At 32.2% G+C, this 20,231-nt stretch overlaps 3 protein-coding genes across 4 annotated transcripts; all 3 read right to left on the minus strand.

The window, feature by feature from the left end:
* Positions 1-3,263: 3,263 nt before the first annotated feature.
* LOC127107834 (long chain base biosynthesis protein 1) lies at positions 3,264-7,133 on the minus strand. 2 transcript variants are annotated; one of them, XM_051045164.1, is made up of 9 exons: positions 6,697-7,133; positions 6,534-6,606; positions 6,326-6,457; positions 5,547-5,721; positions 4,971-5,111; positions 4,792-4,887; positions 4,071-4,212; positions 3,831-3,958; positions 3,264-3,750 (listed from the first exon to the last, which is right to left on the minus strand). In XM_051045164.1, exons 3-9 carry the CDS (start codon positions 6,373-6,375, stop codon positions 3,574-3,576), a joined length of 909 nt encoding a protein of 302 aa, XP_050901121.1. In that variant the 5' UTR covers positions 6,376-6,457; positions 6,534-6,606; positions 6,697-7,133; the 3' UTR covers positions 3,264-3,573. The 2 variants fall into 2 exon arrangements, with proteins under 2 accessions (XP_050901121.1, XP_050901122.1); XM_051045165.1 differs by lacking the exon at positions 6,326-6,457.
* LOC127102722 (uncharacterized) lies at positions 6,946-10,721 on the minus strand. Its single transcript, XM_051040065.1, has 4 exons — positions 10,624-10,721; positions 10,222-10,354; positions 7,129-8,166; positions 6,946-6,975 (listed from the first exon to the last, which is right to left on the minus strand). The coding sequence occupies exons 1-3, from the start codon at positions 10,719-10,721 to the stop codon at positions 7,177-7,179; spliced, it is 1,221 nt and encodes a 406-aa protein (XP_050896022.1). The 3' UTR covers positions 6,946-6,975; positions 7,129-7,176.
* A 6,931-nt stretch (positions 10,722-17,652) lies between these two features.
* LOC127102723 (uncharacterized) lies at positions 17,653-19,727 on the minus strand. The gene is made up of 2 exons (XM_051040066.1): positions 18,805-19,727; positions 17,653-17,740 (listed from the first exon to the last, which is right to left on the minus strand). The coding sequence occupies exons 1-2, from the start codon at positions 19,725-19,727 to the stop codon at positions 17,653-17,655; spliced, it is 1,011 nt and encodes a 336-aa protein (XP_050896023.1).
* Between the last annotated feature and the right edge of the window lie 504 nt (positions 19,728-20,231).

A 20,231-nucleotide genomic window follows, 5' to 3' on the forward strand; every position in this document is an offset into this window, starting at 1 on the left:
CATTTATAAAAAGAAAAGTAACATAAATAAAACATATAATAGTACGTAATTATTATAAAATCAAAAGATAACATGTCAACTTATCCAATAGTATATCTTAAATTAAACTGTAAAACATTGAACATCATCATTGAAACAATACTAAAGTTCATAACATCTTTTTCCATCCTACAACAGCACGAAGAAATATGTTAAATTGTATAGTATTTTTTCGAATATGCAAAATGTACTATGAAGCATAAACTAAAATATTTTGTAAAATCAAACCATTTGATTTTCATACCAATGATCAACGATATTCATTTGATATCAATCAAGTATCCTAACTAACAAAGTTTAACAACTATTTGTAGTAGTCGAATATGATGTATTCTTTTTTGTCATGTATTAAGATTTTCAAACCACTTTTGCTCCTAACTCTTGAAATTGCAACATACAATTGACCATGACTAAAAACAAGTGTAGGAAAATACAATGTCACACTAGTAAGTGATTGACCTTGAGACTTATTTATTATCATTGTGTATATGACACAATGATCGAAAATTCTCTCTTAATCAACTTGAATGTCATGGTGAATCAAAAGGTGACGTAGTCATTCAGGGAATGTAAATTATGTTACCAATGTTCTCTTCGGACATAATTTTTGCCTCAACGACGTGATTTGTTAACCTTGTCACAATTGTTATTGTTCCATTACACAACCCCTCAGCCTAATTCAAATTTCTCATTAGCATAATAGGGGTTCCAACTTTCAATTTGATACTATAATTTGGTAGACCTGATGTTCTCAAAGAACTAAGAAATTATGGAGTTAGAACTTCGTAAGCTTGATTATAATTGGCTTCTGTTCTATCAATTGAATCGGAACTCATATACTCTTTCTCTTCTCCTAAAAAAGGGGGGTATAAAAAAGAATTTATTTATTTGTATAAAATTAAAATATTAAAACACTAATAACATAATTTGATATATAGTATTGTAATATGTATAAATTAATGTAAGTTAATGCATTTTACCTAAAATCAAGTCTAATACATAAAGATTGATTTTATCCATTACTTCAATGGTTAAAGCAATAATAACTTTGTGTTGTAAGAATTCTTTCTTTTTGTAATTTTCCAACTGATTGGGATATGTGTTATCAACAATTTCCAATTGAAGCATGGATAATATCAGAACGACCTCCTCTCGGAACAACAGGTAGAATCTGTCTAAAATCGCCTCCAAAAATAACTATTTTGCCACCAAATATTGTATTCTCAAGACCATCACATCTCATGACATTTTTAAGGGTTTTATCCAAAGTCTCAAAGTAGTTTTTATGACACATAGGTGTTTCATCCCATATTATCAAATCATTTGCTTCCAATAATTATGAATGTTCATCTTCTTTCTCAATGTTGCAAGTAGAGTTGTCAAGTGTTGGCACGGGTATTTTAAATTTTGAATGAGTTATCCTTCCACCTAGAAATGATAACGAAGATATCCCACTTGAAACAACATTAATAACATTTTTTTTCTACGAACGCAATGCACTTGACAAAGTTCTCCACATGAAAGTTTTACCTGTCCCTCCATAACCATGTAAAAAAAAAATTCATCCTCTTTGATTGTTGACAGCTTCCATGATTTTTTTCAAAAATTAAACGTTATTCATCTATCAATTGTAATGTAAGATTTATGATTAAAAATTCAAACATGTATTTTCATGACATAAGTTCGACATAAAATTATAGTGATAGTAAAATTAATTACTTGTAAGTGCACGAAATAAATGATGAAAATTATATGTGTATTTTCTATTATTATATTTTTTGGTATATTTTATATTATTATTTTTTCAAATAAGACATTTCATATAATATATAATCCATACGAAACATGACTGTATCATGAAATAAATTAACAATTGAATATAAAAGTTGACACTTAATATGATTAATATGAGAATTATTAACATGTTTCACATTTTAAAAAACACATTAAAACTATCGTGTAACAAACTAAATTCAAAATTGTTGATGAAGAAAAAAAATATAAAAAATAAAAACTAATGAAAAAAACTTGAACATAAAACAACCATAATCTATAAAAAATGATATTGTCAAGAGAAACAAAGATAACCCGAGTAATAGTTTGTTGAAAAATTTCTCTAATTTATAATTTTTATTTTTTATATTTGAAGTTTGATTTTAGCTCTAACTTATAATTTTTATTTTTTATATTTGAAGGTTAATTTTATCGAGGATTAAATAAAAAGTAAATATTTATAATTATTATTTCGGTTTAACGATTTGAAAATTTTTAAAAATTAAAATTAAGAATTGAACCAAACCACTTTTATTTTTATTTGATTTAGTTCGATTTTTAAAACAAACAAAAAACAATCAATTTTTTTATTTCTTTTAATTTGAATTATCGATTTTTTTATCCACTCCAAATATTGTAGATTGAATTATCGATTAAATTTAAACTTTTAACTAATTTTAACTTTTAACTATCAAAACATAGAACCATATATGTTTCCCTCTTATTTAAAGGATAATACTAATTTGTGTCCGAAACACAAATTAAAAAATTCATTTATAAAAATTTATATTAAAAAAATTAATTAAAAACTTTAATTACATATTTAACTTGTGCCAAGAGGATAGGATACTAATTAACGTTACCCTCGTTTAAAAGCAACGTGCTCCTTATAATAAGGTTTGTAACGAAGAATAGTATTGTTGGCGGGGTAGAAAAATGTCTTGTGAAATTTTCTAAAATGTCTTCCAAAAATTTAATCATTCGTACAAGTTCAACCAAACCCTATTTTCATCATACACAAGAAAATAGTCTCTCGAACTTTTTGTCTCTTAATTATCACATTTATTGCAATTTTGGTACTAACCCATAATTTCCTCCCTAAATAGTATTTTTTTAAGCATAACAAAGATGATTTTATTATGCACTAAAAGAGGTATCTTCTTCCCTTCAAATTTACAATTGATTGAGACACTAAACCACAAGTTTTGCATCAAAAAACACCATTTTAGGGGTTAAAAATACAGGTTGGACCAAAATTGCAACAAATGTGATAACCGCAGAATCAAAATATTCAGTTCTAATGAGATCATTTTAGTCGGTGTGATAAAATAGGAGACCAAAAATACAATTAAATAAAAATAAGAGAAAGTTGACTTACATATTAGGGAAAGTTGACTAGGTTTGCACACAATAATTTAAACCTTCAGCAATCTTGATGAACAACTAACCAGTGAAATAATAATGTAACATTGAAATTGATATACAAGGAGTCAACACAAAAAGAAAATTAAGCCTAATATAATTTATAAGCATTTCCCAGATGATGATTAGAAACTTAAATCCTTATTCCACCACTCAACGCATATCAAAGAATAGCATTCCCAAAAAAATTGTTACCCTAAGCTAGCCCGGAAAATATTACATAAATTACCAACTACAGAACTTCATTTATCTGCCTGGATTTCAAAATTTCTCGGCTAAGAGTTGAATAGAATTGACATTTTGGAACATGAAAAGAAAGAGAGGTGTACAGTACAACTTTCAATTACGACCGCCAAGGACTATTGCGGCAACCCTTTCCAATGATTCAGATGCTTTGTGAAGATCAGACTCTTCATGCCCTGCAGAAACAAACAATCTAATTCCTACAGGCAATTTACACTTGTCCAATGTTGATCTTCTTGAAGCCGCCACAAATACAGAATCTTCTTTCAAAGTCTGTGAATACGCGATATTAAGTACCAACAAAATTGAAAATAATGAACATTGTTCAATCAAAAAAGAACTGCATTTCTTACTCGCTCGGCAATATTTTCAAGCAGTTGTAGGTCATCTTTCAAAGAACCTGTTGACTGCTTTAATCTCAAATAAACAATTGGTGACTCTGGATGACTTGCGATTGTGAAGCTTGGTATTCTCGACAGCCCTGCAGTAGCCAATAAATAAACAGTAATTCAGACTGTTGTGCACAAGCGAACTCATGGACACTACTGCAATACAGTTCCGTTCACGAAAATAGCAGTGAGATCAAAGCCTACCTTTCCATAACACAGCAATGTTGTTCTTCAATTTTGTTAACAGATTGGGATTTTCATCAAGGACATCAATAGCTGTAATTGCAGCACTTGCAAGATATGGAGGCAAAGAAGCAGAAAAGACATAGCCAGAACTACTCAACCGCTGTCATTGTTGAAACATTAATTGAATCAACAACCTAGCCTTATCTCATAAAGTAGGGTAAGCTAAAAGTATTAGACAACGCCATAATGTTCTATCATATATCATGTTTTTATCCAACTCAATAGTTTCTCTTATCGTTTTTCTAAGTCTTCCTATGCCTCTGGTGATTTCTGACTATTGCTCATCAGTTTTAGCTTCCTTACTACAAAATCTTCAGGTCTTCTCTCTACTTATCAAAATCACCAAGTCTGTTTCCATCATCTTTTCCGTGATAGGTGTTATCTCAATTCTCTCTCTAATGTTATCATTTATAATTCTATCATGTCTAGTCTTACCACATATCCAACTCAACATCTTTATCTATGCTACGCTTAATTGAATAATAGCATTAAGTATAGTACATTAATTATAAGTTGCTTATATTATGAACCACCAAAGGCGACTTATCTTTATTACTTGTTGAGTCTAGAGGAAATAAATTCTTAGTTTCCACATTTAGAACATTTCCTCTCTTATGTTTCAGCATACATGGAAATCCAAGATGGTTATAATTAAGTATCATAGATAACACTACCATACTTGATGATCAATAACTCTTGCACTTCCGGTGCAGAATCCTCCTTCTGTGGCCAATGCATGTCCCATAGCAGCAGTTATAAGATCTAATTTCTCAACCTGCAGCACACAACCAAAAATCATAAATAGCATTACGGTTTTGAATATATACCCACGCCCAAACAGAATTTTTCAGTACATACTGGTACTCCATAGTGTTCGGTGAGACCTCTTCCAGAACTTCCAAGTACACCAAACGAGTTGCTCTCATCCAATAAAATACGAAAACGATATTTTTCCTTCAATTTAATGATCTCATCTAAGGGTGCTATTTGGCCAGAATTCTGAAAAAATTCAAGGAAACATATGTCAATAGTTACTGACAAGCAATTTTTGTTTGCTTGCAAGTAAGGCATATGATCATAAAAGGTGTTAGTATGTTAACAGAAAAAATAACTATTACAACTCAATGGTTGAGAAAACCAGGGTAAGTAACAATAGTCTTTTAAGGAACAAACTGTAATAGACACCAACAGGCTCAAAGTTTTATTTCAATCCAGATATATATACATATTAAAATTTCATTTGTTAAATACTGTACTATCTTAACAGAAATAGTAGTTCATATAGCACAATTTACCGATACTGCAAGTTGCAAGAAGAAGCAAGCAATTAGTAAAGCTGATTGCTTTTAAACCTAAAGGTTATAAGTGTTCATTGGAAACATGGTATAGATATGTAAAGCTAACAAAAAAACATAAATGAAAAACGAGATCTACCTGGTAGAGAGCTTCAACGACAATATATCGCCTCAAATTTTTTGTCCCCTTATATTTGGAAGTAATGTTCTCTAAAGTTTTACTTAAAGAATCCATGTCATTGTGCTTAAAATATACGACTGTGCTTCTAGAAAGATAAAGGCCATTTTGTATTCCCCAGTGGACTCCCTCGTCTCTGTTAAAAGGAATAAACTTATGTATGAAGCTTGAACCTTTGAAACAACAGGCTTATATAAACAACGCCTTCGATGATCAACATGTGCTAAGTGACAATATTTTAATACATCTAGAAAAATAAAGTGGATGGAGAAGAAATCGGATCATTATTTGCATCATTCTAATAAAGAAGGGATAAATCATCAATTTAGTCTCTAAACTATCACTTTCTCTCCAATTTAGTCCCTAAACTATATAATTATAATAAGTAGCCCCTAAAGTATATAAAGTCCGTCAATTTAATCTCTGCTATTAGGATGTTCGGGGATAAATTGATGGATTTCATATTATTTTGGGACTAATTATATTTTAGTTTAAAGACTAAATTGAATAGAGTTAGAGTTTATAGACTAAATTGAATAGAGTTACAGTTTAGGGACTAAATTGATGGTTTATTCAATAAAGAAGTAAAAGCAATATTATAAAACAATCCAAATAATTCTATATGTGGTATCTGGCTATCAATGCCCATTGGCCAATATAATGTCATCGGACAAAAAAGCTGAGGAAAAATTTAACAAGATTGCACAGTAGATATTAAAAGACAAACTATGCATACTTACGCCACAATTATATCTCCTTTTTTAGAGAATGCGGGAATAGCACTGAACATGGTCGAAAGTCCATAAGAGTACAGAATTGAATCAGGTGTTCCTAAAAATTTGCTATTCTCGCTTCACAATCAAGATGGACATCTGGGCAAAGGAAAAGTATCATAAGGGAAAGGGAAGATGCTTTTCCTCAAAAACAAACTTTAAGACTGAACCTTACCAATTGTTCCATAAAACCCACGGGGACCACAAGAACCAACGCCATATTTCTCTAAAGCAGATGAACATGAGTCCTGCGAGATAAAGTAAACATAGAGTCAATGCATCAGATCAGTGCCCAAAAGGAAAAGAAATAATTTATTTCTATGGGAATATTTCCTTACAAGTAACTTCTGATGACCTATAAGCCCAAGATAGTTTGCTGAGGCAAAATTTACAACGTTATCATTACCCTAAATCTTTTTATACCAGAGTCATCACCATCGATGTCTTTCTCTTTTCGGAATCAACACCAACAATGTCATGGCACTCAATGGAATTCGGAGACTGAGACAAACTTTGGTCTTGACTTCTTCCCCTTAAATCTACTCTCATTGTCCATCTTCAATTCTACAAACTTAGTGATTGTCATATTCAAACAAGATCAATTTGTTTCTCATAAGCTGCAACAAATGTAACCAATACATGAATCCTTAAGACACAAATCTATAGCAAGAGGTATAAGATATGTAAAAACAAAAAGCTACTAAGACACAAATCTAAAAACTTATAAGTCATTCAAAACAAAGAAAACAGTGCATCTACAAATTTACAACCTGACCAGAATCGCGATTGCCTTAAATATAACACAATGCATCAGTTATTTAAAACCTTTCATCATCTAATAGTTCTTCCTCTGTTACATATTCATCATAGCCCAGATTCTGATCTCCTTCCAATTCATCATCCGAACCCTCTGTTCTTCCCATTAAACCCATTCCCTCAACCTTTCCATTCTCAACAACATTCCAAGGAAGCCACAAATCAGCATTCTTCCCCAAATCCCTATCCCAATAATCTCCAACAACAACAGTCTTCAAATTCGCTTCCCTAACCTTCCTCAACATCTCCGCAAATTCCCGATCATCCGAAACCAAAACCAACCAACCAACCTCTCCACTCATCATCTCCCTCTCCAACCACAAATCCGCCGCATTCCCCTTCTCACCAACCTTCACAACTTTAACGAAAACCCCTGCGCGCCGCAACTCCGAACCCAAACCAAATCCAACCCTAGGCGCAACAACATTTCCCGCAGCTTCATTATAAGTATGGATTCTCCGAACGAACCAGACCTTCGACCGGCTCAACTTAATGGATTTCAATTTTTCCCTTAACTTCTTACGCTGGTACAGATGAACTCTCTTGAAATGAATTTTGAGATCGAAAATTGATTTACATTCGTGACCGCAGACACGGCAGGGAATCGAATTAGGGTTAGGGTTTTGGTTGGTATTCCATTGAGGGAGATTGAAGAAGGAGTGTCGTTTTGTGTAAGCGGAGATTGAAACGACGTCGCCGAAGCGTTCGGCGAGGGTTTTGAGAGAGAGTGCGGCGTCGTATGGAGGTCCACGTGGAGGTTTGTTGTCGAGGTCCCAGAGGATTATAACCTTTTTGTTAGGGACGTGTTTGGGGATTGGTGTATTGATTTTGATGGAGGATTGGAAACGGGGTTTTGAGCAGAGTTTCTGATTATTTGGGAAAAGAAGTGAAGAAGTTAAGTTGAGAGACTGTAGTGTTGTTACGTTTGCGCTGTGGAAAAACAGAGAAGGCATGTTTCTCTTCCTCTCAACGAAGAAGAATGCTTTAAAATTCTTTAAAAAAATCATATTTTAAATTAAAATATCAATTTTATATTATTAAAGATTAAAATATAGTGAAAATTACAAACTATTTTAGAAATATATATTCTATAAATAGCTTTTATACAAAAATATTCTTAATAAATTCAAATTTACATGATTTTTAAAAATTTTAAAATTTTTTAAAGCAAAAGAATAAAATACTTAGAGTAATATTTTAAGAAAAACTATTTAATCTAATTTATCATTTAAAAAATTTTTAAAACAAAAAAATGTAACACAAAATTATTTTACAAAGAGTGAAATAAATAGTCCTAAATTTCAAACAAGTCTTTAAAAAAATTATTTTCAACTTTGGAAATTATTCATTTTAATAATTTAGATGACAAATGAAAATAATCTATTTGAATGATTATGCATCATGAGGTCTTATGTTACATTATTAAAACATATATCGTCACTCTTTTTTAAATAAAATCAAAACATATCGAAAGGGATCACAACTAAAGAATTTTAAAATGGAGGTCAATTCTGTGAGCTGCTAAAAATAAGATTACAATTGAGACTATTTCTGCTTACAAACTGATACATTATCTACCATTATTTGCACAATATTTACAGGTCCAACCTCCGTAATACTAATATCCATCATTTGTCGGGCAATGAATTATTTCACCTTTATCTCATTTTTAACTTATTGTGTTATCTTTTTCGATTTGAACGGGTTAAATTAATCGTCAGAACCGATAATATATCCATCGATAGTTTTTATATTTTTATAAAATAATCAATTTGATTTGGTTGATCAATTTTTTAGAATATTTTTTTAAATATTATATTTATATGTGTATTTTCTATTATTATATTTTTTGGTGTATTTTATATTATTATTTTTTCAAATAAGACATTTCATATAATATATAATTCATACGAAACATGACTGTATCATGAAATAAATTAACAATTGAATATAAAAGTTGACACTTAATATGATTAATATGAGAATTATTAACATGTGTCACATTTTAAAAAACACATTAAAACTATCGTGTAACAAACTAAATTCAAAATTGCTGATGAAGAAAAAAAATATAAAAAATAAAAACTAATGAAAAAAACTTGAACATAAAACAACCATAATCTATAAAGAAATGATATTGTCGAGAGAAACAAAGATAACCCGAGTAATAGTTTGTTGAAAAGTTTCTCTAGTTTATAATTTTTATTTTTTATATTTGAAGTTTGATTTTAGCTCTAACTTATAATTTTTATTTTTTATATTTGAAGGTTAATTTTACCGAGGATTAAATAAAAAGTAAATATTTATAATTATTATTTCGGTTTAACGATTTGAAAATTTTTAAAAATTAAAATTAAGAATTGAACCAAACCACTTTTATTTTTATTTGATTTAGTTCGATTTTTAAAACAAACAAAAAACAATCAATTTTTTTATTTCTTTTAATTTGAATTATCGATTTTTTTATCCACTCCAAATATTGTAGATTGAATTATCGATTAAATTTAAACTTTTAACTAATTTTAACTTTTAACTATCAAAACATAGAACCATATATGTTTCCCTCTTATTTAAAGGATAATACTAATTTGTGTCCGAAACACAAATTAAAAAATTCATTTATAAAAATTTATATTAAAAAAATTAATTAAAAACTTTAATTACATATTTAACTTGTGCCAAGAGGATAGGATACTAATTAACGTTACCCTCGTTTAAAAGCAACGTGCTCCTTATAATAAGGTTTGTAACGAAGAATAGTATTGTTGGCGCAGTAGAAAAATGTCTTGTGAAATTTTCTAAATAAAACAGTAGCCCAATGGAATAAAAGTTCCCGGATTAAATCTTTGGGTAATGCTAACTTGTACCCCAAGAGCACATGTTAAGAAATCAAAAAATAGAAAATTTGTATTGAAAAAATAAATAAAATTATTAAATATAAAATTCTAATAAATTCAATATCCAATTATCAAAAATTTATTTCTATATTCATCTCTTAACTTATGCCCTTGGGGCACAAGTTATCATTACCCTAAATCTTTTTATACCAGAGTCATCACCATCGATGTCTTTCTCTTTTCGGAATCAACACCAACAATGTCATGGCACTCAATGGAATTCGGAGATTGAGACAAACTTTGGTCTTGACTTTTTCCCCTTAAATCTACTCTCATTGTCCATCTTCAATTCAACAAACTTAGTGATTGTCATATTCAAACAAGATCAATTTGTTTCTCATAAGCTTCAACAAATGTAACCAATACATGAATCCTTAAGACACAAATCTATAGCAACAGGTATAAGATATGTAAAAACAAAAAGTTATTAAGACACAAATCTAAAAACTTATAAGTCATTCAAAACAAAGAAAACAGTGCATCTACAAATTTACAACCTGACCAGAATCGCGATTGCCTTAAATATAACACAATGCGACCCTTATTTAAAACCTTTCATCATCTAATAGCTCTTCCTCTGTTACATATTCATCATAGCCCAGATTCTGATCTCCTTCCAATTTATCATCTGAACCCTCTGTTCTTCCCATTAAACCCATTCCCTCAACCTTTCCATTCTCAACAACATTCCAAGGAAGCATAAATCAACATTCTTCCCCAAATCCCTATCCCAATAATCTCCAACAACAACAGTCTTCAAATTGACCTCCCTAACCTTGCTCAACATCTCCGCAAATTCCCGATCATCCGAAACCAAAACCAACCAACCAACCTCTCCACTCATCATCTCCCTCTCCAACCACAAATTCGCCGGATTCCCCTTCTCACCGACCTTCACAACTTTAACGAAAACCCCTGCGCGCCACAACTCCGAACCCAAACCAAATCCAACCCTAGGTGCAACAACATTCCCCGCAGCTTCATTATAAGTATGGATTCTCCGAACGAACCAGACCTTCGACCGGCTCAACTTAATGGATTTCAATTTTTCCCTTAACTTCTTACGCTGGTACAGATGAACTCTCTTGAAATGAATTTTGAGATCGAAAATTGATTTACATTCGTGACCGCAGACACGGCAGGGAATCGAATTAGGGTTAGGGTTTTGGTTGGTATTCCATTGAGGGAGATTGAAGAAGGAGTGTCGTTTTGTGTAAGCGGAGGTTGAAACGACGTCGCCGAAGCGTTCAGCGAGGGTTTTGAGAGAGTGTGTGGCGTCGTATGGAGGTCCACGTGGAGGTTTGTTATCGAGGTCCCAGAGGATTATAACCTTTTTGTTAGGGACGTGTTTGGGGATTGGTGTATTGATTTTGATGGAGGATTGGAAACGGGGTTTTGAGTAGAGTTTGTGATTATTTGGGAAAAGAAGTGAAGAAGTTAAGTTGAGAGAGTGTAGTGTTGTTACGTTTGCGCTGTGGAAAAACAGAGAATGCGTGCTTCTCTTCGTATCGACGAAGAAGAATGCTTTTTTTTAAATGCGATAGGAGCTTTTTTTTTTGTTACGGATGATAATTTGGGCTTGCTCGTGTGGATTGTGGCCCAATGGTATGGAATTTTTCTAGGGAGTGGTTATTTGCACGCCGTTTTATACATACTAGTAACAAACCCGAACTTTGAATTAATATTTTAAGACCGTTAATACGTAGAGAACTACAAACATATACATTAATATAATCTTACAATTGTGATTCATTTATCCAAAAAATAAAAGTAAAAAATAAAAGTAACATAAATAAAACACATAATGGTATATAATGCATATAGTTTTGAAATATATTACATATTTTGAATAATTTGATATTTATACACTAAAATCTGCTCTTCTTTTCTTTTGAGAAATTCTACGTGTTTGCAAGAAAGGTGATTTAATAATTGAGATTAAATTTCTTTCCATTTTTTGCCCGTTCATAAAAATACCATCGATGGATGACAAATAATTACGTTATTATGTTTAAATTAAAAAAATTTCTTTTTTAATTGACTCTCAAGTTCATAGACTAAATGGTAATGTTTAATATATTTATAATAACGATTTAATATATTTATCATAACGTAACATATAACAAAATGATATGGGACTATTAACACTTATTAAGAGATTTGTTTTAGCATATCAATTTAGCATAAAAGACCATAATTTTTTGTCCCCTTATATTTGGAAGTAATGTTCTCTAAAGTTTTACTTAAAGAATCCATGTCATTGTGCTTAAAATATACGACTGTGCTTCTAGAAAGATAAAGGCCATTTTGTATTCCCCAGTGGACTCCCTCGTCTCTGTTAAAAGGAATAAACTTATGTATGAAGCTTGAACCTTTGAAACAACAGGCTTATATAAACAACGCCTTCGATGATCAACATGTGCTAAGTGACAATATTTTAATACATCTAGAAAAATAAAGTGGATGGAGAAGAAATCGGATCATTATTTGCATCATTCTAATAAAGAAGGGACAAATCATCAATTTAGTCTCTAAACTATCACTTTCTCTCCAATTTAGTCCCTAAACTATATAATTATAATAAGTAGCCCCTAAAGTATATAAAGTCCGTCAATTTAATCTCTGCTATTAGGATGTTCGGGGATAAATTGATGGATTTCATATTATTTGGGACTAATTATATTTTAGTTTAAAGACTAAATTGAATAGAGTTAGAGTTTATAGACTAAATTGAATAGAGTTACAGTTTAGGGACTAAATTGATGGTTTATTCAATAAAGAAGTAAAAGCAATATTATAAAACAATCCAAATAATTCTATATGTGGTATCTGGCTATCAATGCCCATTGGCCAATATAATGTCATCGGACAAAAAAGCTGAGGAAAAATTTAACAAGATTGCACAGTAGATATTAAAAGACAAGCTATGCATACTTACGCCACAATTATATCTCCTTTTTTAGAGAATGCGGGAATAGCACTGAACATGGTCGAAAGTCCATAAGAGTACAGAATTGAATCAGGTGTTCCTAAAAATTTGCTATTCTCGCTTCACAATCAAGATGGACATCTGGGCAAAGGAAAAGTATCATAAGGGAAAGGGAAGATGCTTTTCCTCAAAAACAAACTTTAAGACTGAACCTTACCAATTGTTCCATAAAACCCACGGGGACCACAAGAACCAACGCCATATTTCTCTAAAGCAGATGAACATGAGTCCTGCGAGATAAAGTAAACATAGAGTCAATGCATCAGATCAGTGCCCAAAAGGAAAAGAAATAATTTATTTCTATGGGAATATTTCCTTACAAGTAACTTCTGATGACCTATAAGCCCAAGATAGTTTGCTGAGGCAAAATTTACAACGTTATCATTACCCTAAATCTTTTTATACCAGAGTCATCACCATCGATGTCTTTCTCTTTTCGGAATCAACACCAACAATGTCATGGCACTCAATGGAATTCGGAGACTGAGACAAACTTTGGTCTTGACTTCTTCCCCTTAAATCTACTCTCATTGTCCATCTTCAATTCTACAAACTTAGTGATTGTCATATTCAAACAAGATCAATTTGTTTCTCATAAGCTGCAACAAATGTAACCAATACATGAATCCTTAAGACACAAATCTATAGCAAGAGGTATAAGATATGTAAAAACAAAAAGCTACTAAGACACAAATCTAAAAACTTATAAGTCATTCAAAACAAAGAAAACAGTGCATCTACAAATTTACAACCTGACCAGAATTGCGATTGCCTTAAATATAACACAATGCATCAGTTATTTAAAACCTTTCATCATCTAATAGTTCTTCCTCTGTTACATATTCATCATAGCCCAGATTCTGATCTCCTTCCAATTCATCATCTGAACCCTCTGTTCTTCCCATTAAACCCATTCCCTCAACCTTTTCATTCTCAACAACATTCCAAGGAAGCCACAAATCAGCATTCTTCCCCAAATCCTTATCCCAATAATCTCCAACAACAACAGTCTTCAAATTCGCTTCCCTAACCTTCCTCAACATCTCCGCAAATTCCCGATCATCCGAAACCAAAACCAACCAACCAACCTCTCCACTCATCATCTCCCTCTCCAACCACAAATCCGCCGCATTCCCCTTCTCACCAACCTTCACAACTTTAACGAAAACCCATGTGCGCCGCAACTCCGAACCCAAACCAAATCCAACCCTAGGCGCAACAATATTTCCCGCAGCTTCATTATAAGTATGGATTCTCCGAACGAACCAGACCTTCGACCGGCTCAACTTAATGGATTTCAATTTTTCCCTTAACTTCTTACGCTGGTACAGATGAACTCTCTTGAAATGAATTTTGAGATCGAAAATTGATTTACATTCGTGACCGCAGACACGGCAGGGAATCGAATTAGGGTTAGGGTTTTGGTTGGTATTCCATTGAGGAAGATTGAAGAAGGAGTGTCGTTTTGTGTAAGCGGAGATTGAAACGACGTCGCCGAAGCGTTCGGCGAGGGTTTTGAGAGAGAGTGCGGCGTCGTATGGAGGTCCACGTGGAGGTTTGTTGTCGAGGTCCCAGAGGATTATAACCTTTTTGTTAGAGACGTGTTTGGGGATTGGTGTATTGATTTTGATGGAGGATTGGAAACGGGGTTTTTAGCAGAGTTTGTGATTATTTGGGAAAAGAAGTGAAGAAGTTAAGTTGACAGAGTTTGCGCTGTGGAAAAACAGAGAATGCATGCTTCTCTTCGTATCAACGAAGAAGAGTCGCTTTTTTTTTAATGCGATAGGAGTTTTTTTTTTGTTACGGATGATAATTTGGGCTTGCTCGTGTGGATTGTGGCCCAATGGTATGGAATTTTTCTAGGGAGTGGTTATTTGCACACCGTTTTATACATACTAGTAACAAACCCGAACTTTGAATTTATATTTTAAGACCGTTAATACATAGAGAACTACAAACATACACTAATATAATCTTACAATTGTGATTCATTTATAAAAAGAAAAGTAACATAAATAAAGCATATAATAGTACGTAATTATTATAAAACTCAAAAGATAACATGTCAACTTATCCAATAGTATCTCTTAAATTAAACTGTAAAACATTGAACATCATCATTGAAACAATACTAAAGTTCATAACATCTTTTTCCATCCTACAACAGCACGAAGAAATATGTTAAATTGTATAGTATTTTTTCGAATATGCAAAATGTACTATGAAGCATAAACTAAAATATTTTGTAAAATCAAACCATTCGATTTTCATACCAATGATCAACGATATTTATTTGATATCAATCAAGTATCCTAACTAACAAAGTTTAACAACTATTTGTAGTAGTCGAATATGATGTATTCTTTTTTGTCATGTATTAAGATTTTCAAACCACTTTTGCTCCTACCTTATGCGGACACAAATTAAGAAATTCATTTATAAAAAATTTGTATTGAAAAATAATTAAAATTTTAATTATATATATATATATATATATATATATATATATATATATATATATATATATATATATATATATATATATATATATATATATATATATATATATATATATATATATATATATATATATATATATATATATATATATATATATATATATATATATATATATATATATATATATATATATATATATATATATATATATATATATATATATATATATATATATATATATATATATACTTGGGCCAAGAGAATCCTGATTAGCATTACCTTTATTTAAAAGCAACATGCTCCTTATAATAAGGTTTGTAACGAAGAATAGTATTGTTAGCGGGGTAGAAAAATGTTGTGAAAATTTCTAAATAAATCAGTAGCCCAATCGAATAAAAGTTCCCGGCTTAAATCTTTTTATACCAAAGTCATCACCATCGATGTCTTTCTCTTTTCGGAATCAACACCAACAATGTTTTGGCACTCAATGGAATTCGGAGACTGAGACAAACTTTGGTCTTGACTTCTTCCCCTTAAATCTACTCTCATTGTCCATCTTCAATTCAACAAACTTAGTGATTGTCATATTCAAACAAGATCAATTTGTTTCTCATAAGCTTCAACAAATGTAACCAATACATGAACCCTTAATACACAAATCTATAGCAACATGTATAAGATATAAGATATGTAAAAAAAAACTATTAAGACACAAATCTAAAAACTTATAAGTCATTCAAAACAAAGAAAATAGTGCATCTACATATTTACAATTCGTACAGACCAAAATCGCAAGAGCTTCAAAGAGAACACATTACTGACCAAAATCGTGAGAGTTTTAAAGAGAACACGATGCAGACAATTATTTAAAACCTTTCATACAGTTCTTCCTCTGTTACATATTCACCATAGTCCAAATCCTGATCTCCTTCCAGTTCATCATCCAAACCCTCTGTTTTTCCCATTAAACCCATTCCTTCAAGCTTTCCATTCTCAACAACATTCCAAGGAAGCCACAAATCAACATTCTTCCCCAAATCCCTATCCCAATAATCTCCAACAACAACAGTCTTCAAATTCACTTCCCTAACCTTCCTCAACATCTCCGCAAATTCCCGATCATCCGAAACCAAAACCAACCAACCAACCTCTCCACTCATCATCTCCCTCTTCAACCACAATTCCGCCGCATTCCCCTTCTCACCGACCTTCACAACTTTAACGAAAACCCTTGCGTGCCGCAACTCCGAACCTAAACCAAATCCAACCCTAGGTGCAACAACAACATTCCTCGCAGCTTCATTATAAGTATGGATTCTCCGAACGAACCAGACCTTCGACCGGCTCAACTTAATGGATTTCAATTTTTCCCTTAACTTCTTACACTGGTACAGATGAACTCTCTTGAAATGAATTTTGAGATCGAAAATTGATTTACATTCGTGACCGCAGACACGACAGGGAATCGAATTAGGGTTAGGGTTTTGGTTGGTATTCCATTGAGGGAGATTGAAGAAGGAGTGTCGTTTTGTGTAAGCGGAGATTGAAACGACGTCGCCGAAGCGTTCGGCGAGGGTTTTGAGAGAGAGTGCGGCGTCGTATGGAGGTCCACGTGGAGGTTTGTTGTCGAGGTCCCAGAGGATTATAACCTTTTTGTTAGGGACGTGTTTAGGGATTGGTGTATTGATTTTGATGGAGGATTGGAAACGGGGTTTTGAGCAGAGTTTGTGATTATTTGGGAAAAGAAGTGAAGAAGTTAAGTTGACAGAGTTTGCGCTGTGGAAAAACAGAGAATGCATGCTTCTCTTCGTATCGACGAAGAAGAGTCGCTTTTTTTTAATGCGATAGGAGCTTTTTTTTTGTTACGGATGATAATTTGGGCTTGCTCGTGTGGATTGTGGCCCCATGGTATGGAATTTTTCTAGGGAGTGGTTATTTGCACACCGTTTTATACATACTAGTAACAAACCCGAACTTTGAATTTTTATTTTAAGACCGTTAATACATAGAGAACTACAAACATACACTAATATAATCTTACAATTGTGATTCATTTATAAAAAGAAAAGTAACATAAATAAAACATATAATAGTACGTAATTATTATAAAACTCAAAAGATAACATGTCAACTTATCCAATAGTATCTCTTAAATTAAACTGTAAAACATTGAACATCATCATTGAAACAATACTAAAGTTCATAACATCTTTTTCCATCCTACAACAGCACGAAGAAATATGTTAAATTGTATAGTATTTTTTTGAATATGCAAAATGTACTATAAAGCATAAACTAAAATATTTTGTAAAATCAAACCATTTGATTTTCATACCAATGATCAACGATATTCATTTGATATCAATCAAGTATCCTAACTAACAAAGTTTAACAACTATTTGTAGTAGTCGAATATGATGTATTCTTTTTTGTCATGTATTGAGATTTTCAAATCACTTTTGCTCCTACCTTATGCGGACACAAATTAAGAAATTCATTTATAAAAATTTGTAATGAAAAAATTAATTAAATTTTTTAATTATATATATATATATATATATATATATATATATATATATATATATATATATATATATATATATATATATATATATATATATATATATATATATATATATATATATATATATATATATAACTTGGGCCAAGAGAATCCTGATTAGCATTACCCTTATTTAAAAGTAACATGCTCCTTATAATAAGGTTTGTAACGAAGAATAGTATTGTTAGCGGGGTAGAAAAATGTTGTGAAAATTTCTAAATAAATCAGTAGCCCAATCGAATAAAAGTTCCCGGCTTAAATCTTTTTATACCAGAGTCATCACCATCGATGTCTTTCTCTTTTCGGAATCAACACCAACAATGTTTTGGCACTCAATGGAATTCGGAGACTGAGACAAACTTTGGTCTTGACTTCTTCCCCTTAAATCTACTCTCATTGTCCATCTTCAATTCAACAAACTTAGTGATTGTCATATTCAAACAAGATCAATTTGTTTCTCATAAGCTTCAACAAATGTAACCAATACATGAACCCTTAATACACAAATCTATAACAACAGGTATAAGATATAAGATATGTAAAAAAAAACTATGAAGGCACAAATCTAAAAACTTATAAGTCATTCAAAACAAAGAAAATAGTGCATCTACATATTTACAATTCGTACAGACCAAAATCGCAAGAGCTTCTAAGAGAACACATTACTGACCAAAATCGTGAGAGTCTTAAAAAGAACACGATGCAGACAATTATATAAAACCTTTCATATAGTTCTTCCTCTGTTACATATTCACCATAGTCCAAATCCTGATCTCCTTCCACTTCATCATCTGAACCCTCTGTTCTTCCCATTAAACCCATTCCCTCAAGCTTTCCATTCTCAACAACATTCCAAGGAAGCCACAAATCAGCATTCTTCCCCAAATTCCTATCCCAATAATCTCCAACAACAACAGTCTTCAAATTGACCTCCCTAACCTTCCTCAACATCTCTGCAAATTCCCGATCATCCGAAACCATAACCAACCAACCAACCTCTCCACTCATCATCTCCCTCTCCAACCACAAATCCGCCGCATTCCCCTTCTCACCGACCTTCACAACTTTAACGAAAACCCCTGTGCGCTGTAACTCCGAACCCAAACCAAATCCAACCCTAGGTGCAACAACATTCCCCGCAGCTTCATTATAAGTATGGATTCTCCGAACGAACCAGACCTTCGACCGGCTCAACTTAATGGATTTCAATTTTTCCCTTAACTTCTTACGCTGGTACAGATGAACTCTCTTGAAATGAATTTTGAGATCGAAAATTGATTTACATTCGTGACCGCAGACACGACAGGGAATCGAATTAGGGTTAGGGTTTTGGTTGGTATTCCATTGAGGGAGATTGAAGAAGGAGTGTCGTTTTGTGTAAGCGGAGATTGAAACGACGTCGCCGAAGCGTTCGACGAGGGTTTTGAGAGAGAGTGCGGCGTCGTATGGAGGTCCACGTGGAGGTTTGTTGTCGAGGTCCCAGAGGATTATAACCTTTTTGTTAGGGACGTGTTTAGGGATTGGTGTATTGATTTTGATGGAGGATTGGAAATGGGGTTTTGAGCAGAGTTTGTGATTATTTGGGAAAAGAAGTGAAGAAGTTAAGTTGACAGAGTTTGCGTTGTGGAAAAACAGAGAATGCATGCTTCTCTTCGTATCGACAAAGGAGAATCGCTTTTTTTTAATGCGATAGGAGCTTCTTTTTTTGTTACAGATGATAATTTGGGCTTGCTCGTGTGGATTGTGGCCCAATGGTATGGAATTTTTCTAGGGAGTGGTTATTTGCACACCGTTTTATACATACTTGTAACAAACCCGAACTTTGAATTTATATTTTAAGACCGTTAATACATAGAGAACTACAAACATACACTAATATAATCTTACAATTGTGATTCATTTATAAAAAGAAAAGTAACATAAATAAAACATATAATAGTACGTAGATATTATAAAACTCAAAAGATAACATGTCAACTTATCCAATAGTATCTCTTAAATTAAACTGTAAAACATTGAACATCATCATTGAAACAATACTAAAGTTCATAACATCTTTTTCCATCCTACAACAGCACGAAGAAATATGTTAAATTGTATAGTATTTTTTCGAATATGGAAAATGTACTATGAAGCATAAACTAAAAT

Source organism: Lathyrus oleraceus, chromosome 7 (assembly GCF_024323335.1).
Source record: "Lathyrus oleraceus cultivar Zhongwan6 chromosome 7, CAAS_Psat_ZW6_1.0, whole genome shotgun sequence".
NCBI lineage: Eukaryota > Viridiplantae > Streptophyta > Magnoliopsida > Fabales > Fabaceae > Lathyrus > Lathyrus oleraceus.